Consider the following 18,889-nt stretch of genomic DNA (forward strand, 5'->3'; position numbering starts at 1 on the left):
TTATACAGCTATGCCCTTATAGCATATGTTTAGTATCCCACTTTTCTCTCCCCCCCCCCCCTTTTTTTTTTTCAATCATAGATGATGGTCCTAAACAGTCAGGGCCCTCAATTTCCACCCATCTTTCTGCTGCTACACTCCACGAGATGTCTTATTAACATCTAACATAGAGATTAGGCAACTCTTGTGAACTTCTTAGATGTCAATTTAAGATTATATAGGTGCTTTCAAAAGCTTGTTCTCACATGGGCACTCTTAACGGAAGGAAAGCAAGAAGTTGTAGACCAGAAAGAGGGAAGATGTTTGTCAGATGTCACTCTGAATCATACTGCTATATAACTTATGAAAATTTTAAACAGCAAAGTCTGAATAACTGGCTAATTTCTGAACTGGAAATCAGAAAAATTAAGACTTCTTTACCTTTTAAGAAGATGATTTGAGGGTATAAGTCCAGCACAGGCACTGAGATCTGAAACTTTCCTGGCCTGCCACCAGAGAGCATCATTCTGGTCCACAATCTGGAGTATTTCACCCTTCTTAAAAGGCAAACCTGCATCTGCACATGGTATGGCAGGATCTTGCAAGGGCCAGTAATCTGCCATTGCTCGCACATAGACCTGATAAAGAAAATATACATGAGTAAGTGGAAGCCATGTTTAGAACAGATACAACATGAGCTTTATAATCACAGGGCCAGATATTGCTGCTACTTAAGTCAATTCATGATGAAATCAAGTTTTAAAAACAAGATCAAGTCCCAAACCCTATCTGTTCATTCAGAGAGAAAAAAAAAATCATCTCATACATTGTGAAAAGAATCGACCTTCAACTTGTACATCACTCTGAAAATGTCTTCATTACACAACTATATTTCAGCTTAGTATCTTTACTGCCTCAGCAAAAGCATACTGATGTATGCTGAGAGGTAGCCATAAAGGCAAGTTACACTTTAAGGATTGCAATTAAGTTCTAAACAACACCATTTGTTTGTATCACACCATTAGACATTATTGGAGTAGCTGTTTGCATTAACAATTTGGAAAAAAAGAATGTCTCTTACTGTTGTTTGGTTGCTGACAGGCCGATCAGAAACTGGAATTAACTTGAACATAATTGTCCCCTGAGACAGGGCCTAAATGATTAAAAAAGGATTAAAATATGACTGGTATTCAGCACAAATAACCAAACATCAGCAGCACAAACTTAACACAGCATGGCTTTGAGGTAACTATAATGTCTATATTACAAATAGACTTCAGGCAGACAGACAATATGACAATATTGTTGGGTTTTTTTTCAAAAGGAAAGTCAAGAATGAAACTTCAAACTCTTGCTAAATATTTTTAATTCAATGAAATCTATGTTTCATTATAAATATATTCAATTTCAACATTAATTGATACCAAACTTTTCTACTGAAATCTAATTTAAATCAGCAGCAGGGCCTGGTTTAGACAAGTGATGTAAAGGGGTGAGGAAAAAAACATATTTAAGAATTAAGCACTCCAATAGAGTTTATATTTATTATACCTAGAAATAGTACAACCAAGGAAAAAACACATAGAAAGACTTGATACTGATTATACAGAGCAATACCTTACTGACCGGCACTAACACTTTGCGGTGAAGAACCCTGGAAGATTGTGGGCAAAATGATGAGTAAGTAACAGGGACAGCTCAACAGATTTCTTCATAAGAATTTTGACAACAGTAATCACCACTGCCCTTTTTTGCAAGGTGAGGTATGGAGCTTACGAGCTCATTCACTCTGCTTTAGTGTATTTTGTGCTATGGACTCTTATTAGAACAGCATCTTTCCATTACTTTCTTGTGGAATATTAACTGAGTGGAACTTCCAGAAAAATTATGAATCAGTAAAGTCTGAATAAATTAATATTTTCCCCAGAAGCTGCAGGTGGAATGACCACAGTTAAGTTAATTTCTGTCCAGAGCAGGGGTTAAATTTAATTCTGGTTTCATACATTCTGATTTCATGAGCAGTTGTGAACTTCATCCACAGTAAGGAAACAATCTGAATTTTCTGTTAAAATTTTCAGACCTTCTCCTCTAAGAGTGTGAGTGAGTGTAAAAGAAACAGCATACTCTTAAGGTACAAAGTAGAAAAAAGATTCAATACCAGAATATTAATAACTTGCTCAGGCTCAAGTCCCTCAACAGGAACTCCATTTACTTCCACCAGTTTGTCTCCTGCATACAGCAACCCTACGGCGAAAACAAGGATGAAAGCAGCAGCAGCAGCAGTTTTGTCACAGCACGGATTATCTTGGGTAGGCGAGGCAGGGACACACAAACATACCACAGGTCTGAAGCCAGCATTAAAAGTTTCCATACACCAGGTATGCAGGAAGACATTTTGGATTTGGGCTATATTGCCCCTGGATGGGACTGCAGACTTCTGTGGGTCACAAGAAGTTTGCATGCTGCAGTTTTCTTATTTCCTCCCACCTCCCCCATATGCCATGTTTACAATTTATTGATGATTTATCTTAAAAGCAGCAGAAACGTTTTAATATAGCTCCATGTCCCAAAGTAATATCTGAATCTATTCTAGCTAAATCCATTATGTTAACATACCATGAGACTTCGAATCAGACCCTTAAAAATTCCAGGTGCAATGGGAGGCCTTGGGACACCTTTCTGTCCTTTATGAAGTCTTTACAATATTATTTACTTTTACATTTTCCTTCAGCTCAATTAAAACATTAGTCAAACTAGGAACTTAGTCAGCTATTGTCTATTGTCTACAGTTTGGGTTTTCTTTTCTATATAAAGGCCAGAAAATACTAAAAGGAACCATTTTCTAACGATTACAGTTCAATTTTACTTCTGATGTTTACATTTTAGTTTTGTTACATTTCCCAAGAAACATGGAACACATTCAATTCTAGGATGACAAAGTAGTAATATTTCCAAAGGAAACTCCTTGGAAGGTTGCTTAGCAACTAATGTTACCAAAGTCTAGTAGACTAGTGCCAAGAAGTATTACTACATATTCCTTATCTTATAGAATCACAGACTACTGATGTTTTCCATTTCTCTATTAGGGAATGAGGTGCTGGTATTCATACTACACTGCAATTTGGGATATTCCTGATCAATCTCATGACAGATTTATGCAGGTATTGGTGCCAAGAATACATAATGAAAACTGGATTTGTACCTCAACTCAGTCTCAAACGTAGCACATTCATAGGAAAATTAATGAAACCAGAATCAAAGCCACTGCAATGTATCACTATTTACAGTGCTGTCCAATGTACACATCCTCTTGCTCTATAATGGAAGACTAATTGTAGAAGCAAAGCTATTATCTTACTTCAAATATCTTATTTCAAGGTCAATTTTTTGTATTACTTTGTTTCAAATTATACATACCACTTCTGTCTGCTAGCCCACCATGGATCACACGGGCAACCGTTATGTCACCTGTTATCTCATGGCGTTTAATGGTGGCACCCTGGCAAATGAAAACAAAGAAAAAACACGCTGATCACTGAAGAACCCCTGTAAGTTTCCTTTCACATCACAAGTCTGATCTTCACAATGACAAAAAGGCATTGATACAGCCTTTTTAACACCACACAGGTCTACTGACAATGTATCATTATTAGTACTAAGTCCTTCGATGTCTTCAACTTCCATCATGCTAAAATAACCTCATGTAACTTAATGTAAGAAATTTTTTCTATCTCAAAAATTACAGCCATCTTTTCCTAAAACAGATTAGTTAAGCTATATGATGTTTTCTGCTTATAAGCACAAATTATTTCTGCAGAACCTTTCAGAGTCTCTCCTCCCTCCCTTAGTATTTTGGCCAAGGGAATAACTCTCAATCCTATTTGTATTTTCATTATATAAGATAAAAACATCTGCCAAATGTTCACACCCCAAGCGGACAAGGCACTGAACAACCTGCTCTAGCTGCACCCCCACTGAGCAGGGCTCAATGGTCTCCTAAGGCCTTTTCCAACCTTAGCATTCTTGTGATGCTATAAAAAAACAGACAAGAACATGTACAATCTCTGTAACATTTCTGGGAAGAAACCAATATGCATGTGATGTATTATCAATGCTTGTGTAAGTTAAAACAATTTGACAGACATCAGAAAGCTCCCTTACCAGAGGCTGGTTGTTTTTCACTAAGCAGACAATCCTCATAGCTTCCTCATTTTCAGGTATGTTGTCTGGCAATGGTGGAAGGGTTGGTTCAAAATCTTTCTGTGCCACAGTATCATGAGCAGATAGCAAGGCCTGTTACAAACAAAAACAAGCAAGCAAACCAGCCCATAAGCAAAGATCACACAATAGAACAGCTTTAAACAGTGACTGGTCAGAAAACAGAAACGAGTAAGTTCCTACGTGAATATAGGTACCTTTCACACATTGACGTTTTCTTCTTTTCACTTGGAAACTTACACTGTGAAATAAAGTTTTAAGAACAGTTCCTCTCCCTGCTTCTGGAAAACTTACAAAAGATGAAACATTTCTATTTGGAGCTGTAGGGTGAAGAATGCAGGTTTTGCAATTAGAAGGAAAATTTGATTCTATATGTCTACATCAACCTTTCAAAATTTAACTTTGCAAGAAACATCTCTCTCAAACATAGCCCTTAAATAAAATGCAGTCCACAGCAGGTACTTCAGATACACAGCCCACATCTGATTTCACAACTAGGTTCGTTCATGACTAGGAAGCTCTGTCTCTTCTGGCTCCTTTGCCAGTTCGTGTGAACAGCTGGCCATCTGTTTCCATTCCCACTGCAGACAGCTCTATGAGCAAACTTTTTCTTTCCTTAAGCAGAACTTGCCTTTAAATGTGGAGCTCGCAGTAGTCGTCTTAGCTCTTTGATCTCTCCAGACTGAGGGGCTTCACGCAGTAACTCTACCACCTGATAAACGTAACAGAGAAAGCATGGAGGCTGGTTCTGGAGGACAATTAATTTCAAAAGCTCTAAATTGAATTTAGAGGAATATGGCATGGTAGGAGTGTTAAGCCCCCAATGTTATATGACTCAGAACATATCCACACAGTTTGCTTTAGAATTGGACAACATGACTGCAGCTGCACAACACTCAGCCAGGTTTAATTTAGTTCAGGCACAGTACTGTGTGCTCTAAATTAGTTTTTTCTCCTATGCCTCAACCAATTTCATCAGTAGTGTCAGTTTCTCCACTTAGTCATTAACTCTCCCACTAATCAGAAAAGTAAGAATTAATCAGCTATTATGATTAGAAAAAAACAAACAGCTTTTCAAAATCCTCATGTCAGACTGCTTGATTGTAGCCATAACACTGAACCCCACAGTTACATGGGAAGAAAAATATATGGCCAGTGGTTAAAAGAAATAATTTATGTATTCGTTACACCAGCCAGGGCTCATGCAGTCTTGTGATCACAGCGGTACACATTTCTCATCCCCCCCTCTCAACACAGTAAGTTACCAAGTAGTTTGCCAAATGTGTGAGGAGAGAATCTTTCAAGTTTATATAGTGCACTCAGACCTGAGACACAAATACCAGAACACTGTTATCTGCAGCTAAGTTGACTAATTTGGTATAAGTGAGTAAAGCAATACAGTATGTATATACAGTCTTACCTCACGAGTCAATGCACGTGCCTGCAGCGTGACGGGAACTGGTCTTTTTCCGAGGTAGTTTTGGAGGCATTCATAAATCTATTGCATGCCATAATAGACAAGACAGTGCAATGACGATACGATCTCTTCACATGATTATATAGATACATACAGAACACACAATGGACAGTTATGCTGTAGTTTTGAATTTACCAATAAGAAAATCTGATTACACAGGACAATAGCCTGATAGCGTCAATTCTCTGACTTGATTCCTTCCCCTAGTTGCCGGCCTGATTAACAAAGTAAATTTAACTTAAAGTGAAATAAATTGCTGTGTTTAAAATGACCTTATGGACATTCTTATCCACTGCAAGATTTTCTTCTTTTAAATATAAAGATTTTAAAAATCCTTGTTAGAGGAGAAGCAGAATTTGTACAGAATTTGTCTCATAGATAGAATTCTGCTCAAGAGAGAAACACCAGCTAAAACTCTATTCTATAACAACATAAAATCTTCAACTACATATCAGATCAGTGTAGGCAAAACCAAAAAATATAATTTCACAAGCATCCATGCTAAAGAGTGGGATGCATAGCCATATAGAGATTTAAGAACAGAAAAGACAGCTGAGCAGTGCTTGCGTTCAGCCTGTCTCTATCTCCCTGGCCTTAATACAGACGGGTAAAATAGAAGAGCTTTAATGTTTAAGACATTACGAAAGAGTACATTTTTTTTCTTTAAAGCAAAAATGGTTTTGTTCACTTTGGCTGATGACGTTAGGACTGACATTAGGACTATCAGCACTTAGTGTAAATAAGCATTTATTGTCCTGATGTGGCAAAAATAAAGTAAATAAAGTACCTATTCCCTAGAGATTGTTCTCTAGGAAACTTTTGCTGTCATGGGTAAATATTACTTTACCTTTAGAAGTGCTTGCAGCCAGCGAGATCTGAGCAGGTCATATAACATGCCAACGCCATTGACATCTCTTTTACAGAGCAAACTCAGTTCTTGTAGCACTAGAGTCAGAACATGAGATATACCTGAGTCCAAGAAACAGAAAAGCGCAAGACATTTCAGTACAAATAGAAGACCAACCAAAGCCAAACAGTGACCCAGGCCTTTGAAAAGCATCTTTCCTAACTTTATACTTCCAAGAAATGCCCCCATTTCCTGCCTGCTTTGCTTATTTCCTGCAATCAACTCTGTTGCAGAAGAGATTTATTTTATTATGTTATTAACCAGCAGGGTTAGGTTAATACTAGCAATTTTCAACTGACCTGTGAGAAAAACACACCGGGAATCTCATACATATCAGTCTGGGTTCAAGTTGCCTAGTTAATTTTATAGGCTTTTCTTTTGGATGACCCACTGCTTGGGCCAGGAACCATCTGTTTTTCTCCACTCTTGAGAAGTGCACATATCTTGGAGAATATCACAAATAAAGATGAAAATTCCTGCCAAATACATACCATTGTCACAGACACCCACAACATGTTCCAGGAAAGGGGAAGAACCATTCTTACTATTAGAAGCAGCACTTGATCTGTTAGGAACGGTATTCTAATACAGTGGAAAACCAAAAAATCCAGTGTCTTTCTAAAATCTCAAGGAGGCAGAAACTAAGAGGTGACAAATAGATGAGATGTTACACAAAGTCAGGCCTAAATACAAACTGGAATTTTGTGAGTGCACAGAATTTAATTTTACCTCAGGAACGACAACAAATCATTTCTGGTATGTGACACTCTTCCCCAAAAATACAATGTTCATAACAGCACTAATACAATACCACACCAAACGCTAGGAGTTGGATTTATTAAGTTATATGGATTCTTAAAAAGACCATAAGAGTTGCATGCCTGACTCCCACTGAATGTCAAAGGAAAGTTCGTTCTCAACACTTGTGTATTTTGGTAAGCACAAGCTGTCTCTTTGCTTTTTAGTGCCAAAGTAATCACACAATATGATTGTAACTGGAGACTTCCCTTTATATTTATTTGTTTACAACATTAAACTTGGCATGTTTCAATGAGTAATACTGTAATATAAGAAAAATGTTGAAATAAACCCAAGACACTAGGAGCTTCTGAAGTTACATCAGCCAGAGTCAGAACAATAATTTCTTAAAACTTAAGCTCATCCAGCAGACCCAAAATAGCTGAGTACTCTCTACTGCAGGCAATACCATCAGCTGCTATCATCCAGTCACCAAAGCTAACCTAGATATGGAAACCCTTCTTTACTTATTTCTCTCCTGAGCACAATGCTTATAGCCATTGACAGTTAATTGTTTCCTCTATCAGCTCTAGACCTCGATGTTACCAACACTTGTGTGAGATCTATCCTCAACTTCAGTTTCACTGAGGTATTTTCCTCATGCATGAATTTATACAGGTACTTGCCTGCTAAGTTTCTGCAGATGGGACCTTTTGCCTCAATCATCAGGCAGAATTACTGATTATCCAAACAGGGAAAGCCTGGAAACGTACCTCATTATCAAAAGAAGCATCTGTTTCTGGAAAGCAGACACCTAAGCACTTACAAAAATGATAAACTCAGTGAACCCTGATTGTGAGCCCCACAGGGAAATATCTCCCAAATCACAGTTAACTTAAAACAATTTTCTTCTACAGGAACTTCCTCGTGCCTAACAGAACATTACCTTTGGTAAAGGCACTTTGTAAGATCTTTTCCTCATTACTGGTTGCCTCTTTTTGAGATTACTACCTACCTCCTGGAATGCTATCCATACATCAAACTGGGTTTAAATAAATCAAGATGTTCCATACAGAAGCACAAACCTTCAACCAACAGAGAATAATTTCCTTAAGCACAATACCCTTCTTGCAGTTACTAGTAATTGTCGATACAGCTGCAGAGACCCTGGACTTTATAAGCCAGAAACAAATGCCAGGTATTCTCTTCTGATGCTCTCTAAATTAACTGCATACCACCATTAAACATCAAGAATCATTCAAATTATTAAGTATTAATACTTCTAGACATGTTCATCTCTCTCATGACTCAATGGAAGAAGAGTTGCAGGGACCAAGGAATAAAACTTTTTGTCAGTTTTCTTTCTCTTTGAAAAACAGATGTAAAAGTTATGAGTACCATTATCTTGACTGCAGACTGTTGGCACCTCCATCTCTTGCTTTATTCAAGGAGATTCCACCCACTTCTTCTACTGCATTCACACCACGTAGGCTTCACAAAGATAGATGCCAAACTAGGGAAAAGAGTACACTCTCATCAGAATACTGTCAGGTATTTTAGATTGATAAGAAAGCAGAATTTAAAAGAAGGGGCAACCATTCATATTTGAAGTGCACAACAGGTTGCAAGCCTAAGTTAAATACATGAGTTCCACCTGTAAATTCAGTTACCCACCAGCATCCAAAATGCAGACAAACAAACCTCAACTGCAATATGACATTTTATTTCCTTCATGGAATTGTCACTAGCTTGCTTCATTAGGCCATCTAAAATAACAAGCTATTTTGTACATCTTCTGTTCCCCAACTTTTTAAGTGCACTACCATGGAAATTCATAATTTTTTCCAAAGACTTTTAAAGCTTGTTTTAGATAACTATACCTTGGAAAATAATCACATTCAAGAACATATTACAATTAATTCCTCTAGCTATTGACAAAAGACTAAAATTGAAAGACTCTGGAGTTTCATTGAGCAACGACATGATTTTGCAAAAAAAAAGGTATCCCTGAAGGATTTATTCCACAAAGATTTTGTATTTTCCTCTATTTCCTCACAGAACTAAACCACAAAACCCCCTCAAACACAAATAAAAAAAAAATCACACCTTACCTTACTGGTATCATCATCTCTCTCAGGAAATTTATAATTGGTTGCTACTTTTAGAGATAGAATCAAAGAAGTTATTTGCTAATCTGAAAAAAACCCTCCTATATTATCTTTCATTATAAAAAGCAGCGTATACTGCCTTACTATTTTTCCTTTAAATTTTAAAATAGGAATTTTAAGTAATGCAGGAATCCAACACTTAACGCTAATTAATCTGTTGCCATGTCGCACTAAACTTTTTGTATATAAAAATAAGCCTTCTAAAATTTTCTTCTCTCCCTTAAACTTCTGTGACAACCTTTCACTAACCTATAATGTTCCCTTAGACTAAAAATGGAGGAAGGTCTTCAGTCTACTGTTAATTGGAAACAACGCAGTACAAGATTGCTTCAGAGAATTCTCAGAACTCTTCTCTGCAAACCAGTATGGAAATCCTCCAGGGAACACCATATGGTGCATTTATACCCCAATGCATCAGGAATCCATATATGAAAGATCTGAAGTAATTCAGAATCTTCATTACATCCTAGTTGATCTAACTTCAAATCACATTTGATACAAGTTTGAAGATATTGTCATGATTACCAGTATTGTAAGGTAACCCTTAAAGACTTAAATATTTGAACTGGTCACTCATGAGATAATTCAGAGTACAAGTTAAAAAAACTGTACCATCAGATACCTGAGCACCCCAGCCAAAAGGCACCACAGTGTGACACTGTATGCACAGTGAATGCCTTACCAAATTCTCTTAAATATACAGTAGTTTATCTCCTGGATTAGTAAAGCAAAAAGGCAGCCATTTTCCTCTAGACTGTTCTCTGGACAGAAAACATCAAAGGTACAGGCAGGAAAAGTATTATCTTGATCTGCTTATAAAGGCAGAAGGCATTACTGTCACTTTTACTGCACTTCTTAATACTTATTTTTAGAACATGCTTCCTCTCTCCTGTTAAATCATAAAACTGCTTTCAAAAGGCAGCAGAAATTAAGGGGGAAAAAATCAGAAGTTATGAGATTATGATTCAAACATTTTACTACTGAGTATTGGTAATTCATTTCATATTACCTCTATGGGATACTCAGTGATACATCTTATTGAAATTCTAATCCAAGGATTCCTTTTAAAATTATGATTTCCTCTTCACTAACAAAAATACAGTTTGATCCTCCACCAATACCCAATTTCCATTTCAGTGTTACATTACACTGCACAATCAATTTTCCACTGGGAACAAATATTTTTCATATTTTATGAATGTAACACTTAATCCTTCTACCACAGATCCACTGGGAATTGGGTTTGAGCTGCAATTATTTCAGTTTTTTCAATAGTCTGAATTCTGTTCCTTTAAGAGTTTGCCTTCCCCTTTGTTAAGCTTCGCTGATCTGCCTAATGATGGATTTAAAGCAGGCCATATAAATCCAGTCACGAATACCTGTTTCTTAATTACTGAAGACATTAGGAATAGGACAGAAATCTTTACTGGGGGATGGTATAGACATGGAAAGAGGAATCCCTATGTTGCAAAGTACATTCAAGACAGTGGCACTCCTGGTTTTCACTGAATAACAGCAATATGAAAAATATAAGTAACCCTCAGCTTGGTTGATCTCTGCCCCCCCCCCCCCCCTTTGGAAACTAAGAGTCTATAGCTCCAGATTCAGCTGCAGAAGCATTTACAAAGAGATAGTACTCTGTCTGCAAGTTATGTCCTAAAAGGAAACTTCTTCTGACAGCTTATCCCATAAACTACATTTCAGAAGCCTCATTTCCTATTATTATTATTATTATTACTAATTCTAAAGCTTCTCTAGCTTTTATTACTCCGTTTTTTTTCAGATTTTTCAAGAACTAAAGACAGACTCTGCTGATATCTGTTGGTTCCCATGTACAATGGCTGCTTCCTTTGCTTTATATAGTCTACACAGACATCCAACAGCATACTCCCAATTCAAAATCCTGATTACAGTTTTGTGGTAAAGGCTGTTTGAAGACAAAAGAAAAGAGCATGTCCAAACATTTCAGATGGACTACAAGGGAGCCAACTCCTGATCTGTACGTTATATTTCACATACTGAAAGTCCAGATTTAAAAATCTCATCACATACATCCCTGAAAAAAAACCCCAAAACAACTCAACTTTTTTCCCCTCAAAAAAGAATAAATGAGTAAAACGCCTGTTATAATACAGCTGGGCTTTCTGGGACAACTCCCTTAACCCTAGCTGAATTTGTTTGGCCAACTCCCATCTACAGGTATATTTTGTTTGTCAACTGTGATCAACTCTACTTATTAATATGCATCTGTTACCAGATGTATGTTGGTTCATTCAAGCATATACAACTTTTATCCATAAAGATACTCTGCCACCCAGAAGGCTCTCAACACATTGTACTTACAGTGCCTTCCCATTCAACAAAGCCCAGTTCTCTCCAGAAAAAAAATCCAGTTATTTCAAGTCTAGATCTGGCCTTTCCTATGTTTTGTCCTATTTAGATTCGAAGCATCAGACTGCATGCCCTTTTAAGTAGGGTGGGACCCTGCAAACTCATATAGGGAAACATGAAAGACTAGAAATATTTTCAAAAGCTTTTTGGTTTAACTAGTTAAAAGAAAGTTTAGAAGAGCCCTTAATCTCAAAATAGACAAGCAAAGCCCCTCAATTTTTTGTAGAAGATTCCTCAGATGCATACTGAAAACTGAATCTTTTCACTTGTGATAACTGTAGTGAAATTATCATAATCTTAAGACCTTCTTTGTTCAAGTAGTGTTGTCTACCAAACCAGCATGTCACCATATTGACAATTAGCGTTGCTTATATTCTATTCAAAACAGAGAAGTTTAAAGGAAAAGAGGCAAAAAAACCCAAACAACCATCTCCAGTGTAGTCTTAGGAATACCTTAATCAAGGTCCCTTTTAGCCTTGGGAGCTGGATCATATTTATTTCTTCTTAGCTAAGATAGATCTTCCACAGCACATGACTCGGAATGGGAAAGAAGTAAACAAAAGCAAGCAAGTCACCTTGTTGCTGTCAAAGAAAGAATATTCTACAATCTTCTACTGAACAGTTATTTCACTTTTAAATACACCACTGAAAATCATCCTGCAAACAGAGACAAAGAACATTTCTGGATATACTAAACTACTTCAAATTCTGCTAAAATGCAAACTGATATTGTTAGCCCTTTAAAATACTCGTGAGATTAATTTTTTTTTTTTCCCACAGAGCCTTGTAGCTTCTGCTATCACCACTGCTTCTGTAGAGAACAGATGTGGGATTAACGTGTGTTTAGAAGTTTTAGTCACACTGTCTTGAAGGTCGACTTCAGATTTCCAAGAAAAACTGGGAAAGCTACTGAATGCTGTTTGCTTGCCCTTTTGGGTAAAAAAGGGTATAGCTATCAGAGAGCTGGTAGGGTTAGTAGTAAACACAGTTAGTAACCCTTCCACCCATTAGTGCCTTTTCAAGCTACAGAGTTTACAGTCACACTGCCAGAAGCAGCATTTAAACATGAAAATCTGTCAAGTTTTTAACAAGCACAGCTCACCTCATTGATAAAGTAGTAGCTGTTTCATATTTTCACACAACAAAAGGAAAGCCGCTTCCAACTGTGAAGCCTTTTTTCAGCAGCTGTCAGCAATAGATGATGAAAAAGTCCTTACCATAAGTGAGTAAGAATAATACCTTGCTTCTGTGCAGTTCTTTAGAAAGAGACCTACTAAATTGCTTGCTTAAGGGGAAAGGTCAGAGTTCAAACAAACTTATAACCACTACTGTTCCTTCATTTCCTGAGACTTCTATCTACACAGGCTGTAAGGCCAGAGCTCAGGGTCTCCTCATCCCAGGGATCTAAATAAATTAGATGGAAGTTCTTACTAAAAGGCTTACTTGACTAATCTCCCAGCCAGTGTAAGGTCCTTCCCATTCCCATGTATTGCATGCAATTACAGGCACTTGTTAACAGAAGACATTTCTCTTTGCCTGCTATTAGGGACAGAACTGGATACCCATGCTGAGTGTGCCAGAATCCAGAGTCAAAAGGAGTCTGTCACATCATGTCTACAAACATTAGTTATCCAAAATTTGGACTACAGAGCTTATTTCCTTAAGCATTAGAACATGAAATTTCTTGACCCTATTTGTCAGGCAGACCAGAAGGTCTTATTGATACAAGGCTAGAGTTGCAAGGGAACCCAAGCCCTGCGTTTAAAACAATTCTCAGAATTGTCTTTAAATGGACAATTTTGGTTGCTGTCAAGCTTCTAAAGGGGACAACACAAAAGAACCTGACATTCAGAACATCAACCCTCCTGCTGTTATAAGCTTCATTGGTTAAGATGCTTGACAAGGTTATTGAGCATTTTTAACAAGGAAAACTACTCATATCTTTAAATTTATCAAAATTAATGATTTGGCATATTGAAGACTGGGAATTAGCTTTAGGGCAGGGAACACTCTGAGGAAGCTTTTGTTACAAATAAACAACCATAAATCAGCAAACTGAGTAGGCAAAAAATGGTAGTAAGAGACATTCAGCATCTCTTGTATGACATGCCCTATTCAGGACTTTTTTGTTCTGCATTACATAAATTTAATTAGGCTAGTCTCATCACTGAAGTCTGTCAGCTGCTTCTTCTAGTCAGTGTAAAAAACCCATCTTGCTTTTTCTATACTTTTTGAGACTTGAAAGTGTTTTAATTAAAAAAGCAACCCTAAATATTAGTGGAATACATTGACACATTTTAAGCAAAGGTTGAGATCTATCCTTTGAAACCATATATCCTTATCTTGACCACCTATTGCAAGTCTGAGGCGATACAGGTTAAAAAAGGATTGAATAAATGTTATGTTCTTGTAAGGCATTCTGTGACATTTAGATAATCACACCTGCATATGTAAGGTTGCTGACAGAACAAATTATGTTATTACTCTTTGTAATCAGATATATTCAGTGATGATTCATTCTGCCTCCAGCTAAAACAAAAGCTTCCAGCTCCAGTGGTGGTGCGAGTATCTTATTTATACGGGGGTAAATGCTACTAAAGTGTTGCTTCCTAAAAGAGCAAAGCATTCAGAGAAGAATACTTGGGTGCAGCGCACTGTAGTCATGTGAGGCAGCCAGCTTTACTTCCAGCTGTTTGGACTTACTAAAAAAAAACCAAAACCCAACAACAAAAAAAAAACAATCCAAACAACAACCACCTGACAACATCAACACATTGATACTTAATCAACTTAGAAGTACATGGCTAGGCAGTTCAAAGAAAGGATTTGTTTCACAGTCCCATACCAGTCATATATCTTTCCTCTACGTTGTGTTTCAGCATACCAGAACAGGTAGTTCCCTAATCTGCTTCTAACAAGTACAGTTAGGAAGTGAACCTACTTTCAGCAAAATAAAGCAATAACGTACAGCACCTGGCATTCAAGGCAGAATACTTTGCGAAGATTAAGAGTGAGGAAAAAATTCTCTTTTGAGCTCCTACTCCCCATTCATACCTCTCTCTAATGGGAATTAACAGGTAACACAAGTTTAATTAGCTTTGTGGTAGCCATGAGAAGAAAGTACATTTCACAGTTGCATGGGGGAAATGCATCTGTGCAGTACAATAGTTCCAGTACAGTGCATATTTTCTTACCTGCAAACACCGCAGAATACACCATGTTCAGCTCACACAGAATTTCCGGAGGGAAGGAGTATTTGCTGGATGTTAGTAGCGCAAGTAACCTCACTGCCCGAGCTAATCTATGGACATCCTCTCCTTTCTAATCCGCAGAAACCTAACCTTAGACCTACTCATTACCAGGCAGAAGGGAACAAATCCCCTTAACCCTTTTCTTGCATAAAAAGCCTACTTTAAGTTGTCTCTCACTTAAGTAGTTCCTTATTCTCAGTAACTTTCCCAGGCAATAGGGCACTCATCTCTTAGGGTCTGTCTGCAGCGACCAAGCCTGCAATTACAATGTGAATCTACAATACTCAAACGTTGATCTTCTCTTGCTGGTTACAGGATTTCTGCTGCAGCACAAGAAATATCCGGCTTTGCTTTCAATTTCAGGAAAAAAAGAGGCAAAGAAGATGAGAAAAAAGTGATTACCATGAAGCAATACAGACAGAGAAGTCCTGCAGGTTAACTTATTTCTTTGTTAGCTACCGAAATCAAAGCTGGTCTGTACCGATTTCCTAATGCATCACAGCCCACGTAGGCTGTAAAGTGGAATCTGTGTCAGAAGCACATTTAATCCTAGGATTCTCTTCAGCTAATAACCAAGCTATATATCAGAAAGACCAAAAATAATCCAGCCCAGGCTGCCTGCTTCCATTAATCAGCAAGCTAAATTCATATGCAATATCACTACTTCTTTTTATAAGAGGGTGTGTGTGCATGCTGATATATACATAAAAGTATGTAAAGGCAGATGCATTCTTTGTTTTTTAGTTCTCAACTTTGCATCAGTCAGTGAACGAAGTTAAACGTTTGAGGTTGCTACATATTTGGTAGATACACCTCCTTCGTGAAAGGCAGAAAGATTATAGAAAAACTTCCCATCTCTAGTGACATTCTCAGTTTAAGGCACAGAATCACTGTGGGAGTAAGGTCACATGAAACAAAGCTTTTTGCATGCCAAAGCTGAAGATTAAAATCATTCCTTTCTTTCGAAACATCTGAAGACAATAAACACTGACCCTGAACAGTCACAGGAGGGGGAAAAAAAAAACCAATCAAACCTGGTTTTACTGCTTACACTCCTACAAAAGGTGAAATAAATCCTGAATTCAGATCTTTGCAGATGAAAGTTATTGCCATTGATTTACTCAGCTCCTTTTCAAAGAGCAGTTCTGCTCTACAGGTTTCAGTTAAATATTTTTTGTACACAGAGTTCTGAGAGACGATTGCATGGAAAGGCTGCATCTAGCTCAAAAGATCAAGTGTTCAAATGTTGGAAGTTTCATGTTGGAATGGAAGGATAGAGGCTCTTCAGGAAGGACAAGCAGGGGAGAGGAGGCGGCGGTGTCGCCTTCTATGTCAATGACCAGCTGTACTGCGTGGAGCTCCACCTGGGCATGGACGAGGAGCCGACCAAGAATTTATGGGTCAGGATTAAAGGGAGGGCAGGGACAGGTGACATTACAGTGAGGGTCTGCTACAGGCCACCCAACCAGGAAGACTGAGCGGATAAAGCCCTCTATAGACAGATAGGAGCAGCCTCACATTCACAAGCCCTGGTCCTCATGGGGGGCTTCAACCCCCCCAATATCTGTTGGAAGGACATAAGCAATCCAGGAGGTTCCTGGAATGTGCTGATGATAACTTCTCAAAGCGGTAGAGAAACCAATAAGGAGAGGGGCCATGCTGGACCTTGTTCTCACCAACAAGAAGGGGCTGGTGGGGAACATGAAGGTCAAGGGCAGCCTTGGCTGCAGTGACCACAAGATGGTGGAGTTCAAGATCCTTAGGGCAGGCAGGAAGGTGCATAGCAAGCTCGCTACCCTAGACTTTAGGAGAGCGGACTTTGGCCTCTTCAGGGATCTGCTTGGCAGAGTACCATGGGGTAAAGCCCTGGAGGGAAGAGGGGCCCAAGAAAGCTCATTAATATTCAGGGATCACCTCCTCCAAGCTCAGGAGCGATGCATCCCAACAAAGAGGAGGTCAGACAAAAATGCCAGGAGGCCTACATGGATGAACAAGCAGCTCCTGGACAAACTTAAATAGGAAGCCTACAGATGGTGGAAGCCTGGGAAGAATACCGAGAAATTATCTGAGCAGCCAGAGATCAGGTTAGGAAAGCTAATGCCCTGATAGAATTAAATCTGGCCAGGGCCTCAAGGGCAACAAAAAAATCTTCTACAGGTACATCAGTGATAAAAGGAAGACTAGGGAAAATGTGGGCCCTCTCGAGAAAGAAATGGGAGACCTGGTCACCCAGGATATGGAGAAGGCTGAGGTACTCAATGACTTTTTGCCTCAGTCTTCACCAGCAAGTGCTCTAGTCATACCACCCAAGTCGCAGAAGGCAAAGGCAGGGACTGGGAGAATGAGGAACAGCCTACTGAAGGAGAAGATCAGGTTCAAATCATCTGATGTACCTGAAGGTGCACAAGTCCATGGGAATCTGTGGGTCCATAAGGAACTGGCAGATGAAGCTGCTAAGCCACTATCCATCATATTTGAGAAGTCGTGGCAGTCCAGTGAAGTTCCCCCTGACTAGAAAAGGGGAAACATAAGCCTGACTCTTAGAAAGGGAAAAAAGGAAGACCTAGGGAACTACAGGCCAGTCAGTCCCACCTTTGCCTGGCAAGATCATGGAGCAGATCCTCCTAGAAACTCTACTGCAGCACATGGAAAATAAAGAGGTGATTGGCAACAGGCAACATGGCTTTACTAAGGGCAAATCATGCCTGACAAATTTAGTGGCCTTCTATGATAGCACTACATCATTGGTGAATAACAGAAGAGCAACTGACATCATCTATCTGGACTTACGCAAAGCATTTGACAGTCCCGCATGACACCCTTGTCTCTGACTTGGAGACACATGGATTTGACAGATGGACCACTCAGTGGATAAGGAAGTGGCTGGATGGTCACAGTCAGAGTTGTGGTCAATGGGTCGATGTCCAAGTGGAGACCAGCGATGAGTGGCATTGCTCAGGGATTGGTACATCCCAGTGCTGTTTAACATCTTTGTTGGCAACATGGGCCCTCAACATAAGAAGGACATGGACCTGTTTGAGTGGGCCATGAAGATGATCAGAGGGCTGGAGCACCTCTCCTATGAGGACAGGCTGAGAGAGTTGGGGTTGTTCAGCCTGGAGAAGAGAAGGCTCCAGGGACAGCTTATTGTGGCCTTCCAGTACTTAAAGGGTACTGGAAAGCTACAGGAAAGCTGGGGAGGAACTTTTTACAAGGGCATGTAGTGATAGAAGAAGGGGAATGGCTTCAAACTGGAAGAGGGCAGATTTAGATTAGGCATTAGGAAGAAATTCTTTACTGTGAGGGTGGTAAAGCACTGGAACAGGTTGCCCAGAGAAGTTGTGGATGCCCCATCCCTAGAGATGTTCAAGGACAGGTTAGATGGGGCCTTCGGCAACCTGGTCTAGCGGAAGGTTTCCCTGCCCATGGCAGGGGGGTTGGAACTAGCTGATCTTTAGTGTCCCTTCTAATCCAAACCATTTTATGATTCTATGAATTCCTGCCTTATACTTCATTACACTCTTCACCCTTAGTTGCATATCTTTTTTCCCCTCCTTCTCATATTAACTTCTTTTTATAGCTTCCCTTTTATTCATATTATTGCTTCTCTCTCCTCAAATTATTCAGTGTAATTTAAAAATAAGATTTAGCTAACAAAAAATTGTTTGCAAACACCAAGTCTATTGTCTCTACATTCCATTATCTCTACAGTCTGTTGTGAGTATAGCAAGCATAACAATAGTTTTACACATCATCTTTC

The 18,889-nt window shown here is 38.8% G+C and overlaps 1 protein-coding gene across 1 annotated transcript in view; it reads right to left on the reverse strand.

Annotated features, from left to right (window-relative positions):
- The window catches only part of MPP4 (membrane protein, palmitoylated 4 (MAGUK p55 subfamily member 4)), a 29,555-nt gene extending 14,458 nt beyond the window's left edge, over positions 1–15,097 (reverse strand). Inside the window, exons 1-9 of the mRNA XM_009890238.1 lie at positions 15,073–15,097; positions 6,522–6,643; positions 5,618–5,695; positions 4,829–4,909; positions 4,141–4,272; positions 3,397–3,478; positions 2,138–2,223; positions 1,061–1,132; positions 421–617 (exon numbers count right to left, since the gene is read on the reverse strand). Coding sequence (XP_009888540.1) covers positions 421–617; positions 1,061–1,132; positions 2,138–2,223; positions 3,397–3,478; positions 4,141–4,272; positions 4,829–4,909; positions 5,618–5,695; positions 6,522–6,643; positions 15,073–15,097 — 875 coding nt within the window. The remainder of the gene's footprint in view (positions 1–420; positions 618–1,060; positions 1,133–2,137; positions 2,224–3,396; positions 3,479–4,140; positions 4,273–4,828; positions 4,910–5,617; positions 5,696–6,521; positions 6,644–15,072) is intronic.
- Between the last annotated feature and the right edge of the window lie 3,792 nt (positions 15,098–18,889).

Source organism: Charadrius vociferus, unplaced genomic scaffold (genome assembly GCF_000708025.1).
Source record: "Charadrius vociferus isolate BGI_N301 unplaced genomic scaffold, ASM70802v2 scaffold147, whole genome shotgun sequence".
NCBI classification, from domain to species: Eukaryota; Metazoa; Chordata; class Aves; order Charadriiformes; family Charadriidae; genus Charadrius; species Charadrius vociferus.